General features: G+C 33.1%; 1 protein-coding gene across 2 annotated transcripts in view; it reads left to right on the forward strand.

Annotated features, from left to right (window-relative positions):
* The first annotated feature begins 380 nt into the window (after nucleotides 1-380).
* Nucleotides 381-1564, forward strand: part of LOC119588718 (peroxisomal membrane protein 2-like) — a 6474-nt gene continuing 5290 nt past the window's right edge. The window contains exons 1-2 of one of the 2 annotated variants that reach the window (XM_037937357.1): nucleotides 381-517; nucleotides 1463-1561. In XM_037937357.1, the coding sequence (XP_037793285.1) occupies nucleotides 1475-1561 (87 nt within the window). In that variant the 5' untranslated portion in view covers nucleotides 381-517; nucleotides 1463-1474. Of the gene's footprint in view, nucleotides 518-543; nucleotides 585-1462; nucleotides 1562-1564 lie in introns of those variants that run through there. The other variant, XM_037937358.1, reaches the window with a different exon arrangement.

Below are 1564 nucleotides of genomic sequence, written 5' to 3' on the forward strand. Positions count from 1 at the left end.
GATACAGAAAGAAACACGAGTCATACAATATTATAATTTTCTTACATATAGTTGTACAATGTTATCAATGTCTTAGCATTAACCAGCAAAGCAGCAACCGTGAGCGACCTTGACCATGCACTGGGTACCATATTATAATGGTATTCAACTTAATAAACTCCATTATTAATGACGATAAACATGGATTCATTGTCTCCCTTTGTTTGTTTCAGAGTTGCTTTGCCTTCGAGAGAAAATAAAGGCCGAGAAACAAGAAAATGAAATACAAGAAAATACAAGAAAATACAAGTGGCATCTTCCAGGAGACGCGAGGCTTTCACTTTATGGATGCTGGTGATAGGGAGTTAATATACGTCGGTCCTTCTCTCCAAGTCTATCATTGTGAGTATCGCGAACTGGTACGGGGTGATTGTTGCGTTTTCTCAAATTTATTAATGCATTCGTTCTATAATTCGTCCCTTGGGAGTTTTAAGCATGATGCAGCAGGTGGTATGGCATCCCCAAGATATATCTCAAGGTAAACCTTTTTTTTCTCACTCAATCATTCTGTGTCATCTTTTACGGACGAGATATTCAGAATCTGCGTATGTGTTGGGGTCTTTTGGTACTAAATCAGGTTTTTGTTAGTATTGAGGATTCTTATTTTCTACTCAATAGTGCAATAGGACCTTATGTTTCAGAATATTTCTCAGACGAGAGAGCACGACTTTTCTGGGCATTTTTAGAATCTTGAAAAGGTTTAGAATGGCCTAAATAAAGAAAAAAGAATTAATAAGTAAAGAGATATATAAATTAATTAACAGTATAAGGAAAATACACCAAGAGATTGTGCAGTATTGTGAGCTATTATTGGTATGTCATATTTTAACAAGAGTTATTTAGTAACTTGGCAGAATTAAAACCATCTGCTGGAGATTTAAGCAAACTGTGATGATGAAGGAGCTTTGAAGGTTAAGCAACTGTAAACATGTGTAATTAGAAAGCAGTGATAGAGCATAAGGCAGTAATAGACAATACAGAGTTATTACATTATGGGCTAGAAATATCAGATATATAAATCTGAATGAACATGTATTAATTATTATTACTTTATTTTAGAAAAGGAGATTATGCTGTCAAGTTATACCTAAAATAAGATATCATTTCTTATGCTCTACTACTTTTACTAAGATTTTTTTTATTATTATTTTCTGTGCAAGTTCATATAAAATTAATTTTATCATGATTATGATATATAATAAACACAAAGTCTGTCATGAATGAGGAGGTATATACTAAGTACTGTAATACGATTTCCAAATTAAGACACAGAGGCTCATGACTTTGATGTGATGAAATTCATATTTAGAATAGTTTAAAAAACTGCATTACAATTTTATCTCACTTTTAGGAAATATTGAAATTATAGTCTTACTGTATCCTTTTATAATTGTGGATTTTAACTGAATTTTAACTCTTCCAGTATCCAGTCAACATGTTAGCAGCAGTTATCCTCGACAAAGGGATTCGTTCTTACAATGGCTGCTTGTTCACACACCCTCTTCTCACTAAGGCTTGCACAAGG

The sequence above is a fragment of the Penaeus monodon genome, chromosome 24 (genome assembly GCF_015228065.2).
Source record: "Penaeus monodon isolate SGIC_2016 chromosome 24, NSTDA_Pmon_1, whole genome shotgun sequence".
Classification (NCBI taxonomy): Eukaryota; Metazoa; Arthropoda; class Malacostraca; order Decapoda; family Penaeidae; genus Penaeus; species Penaeus monodon.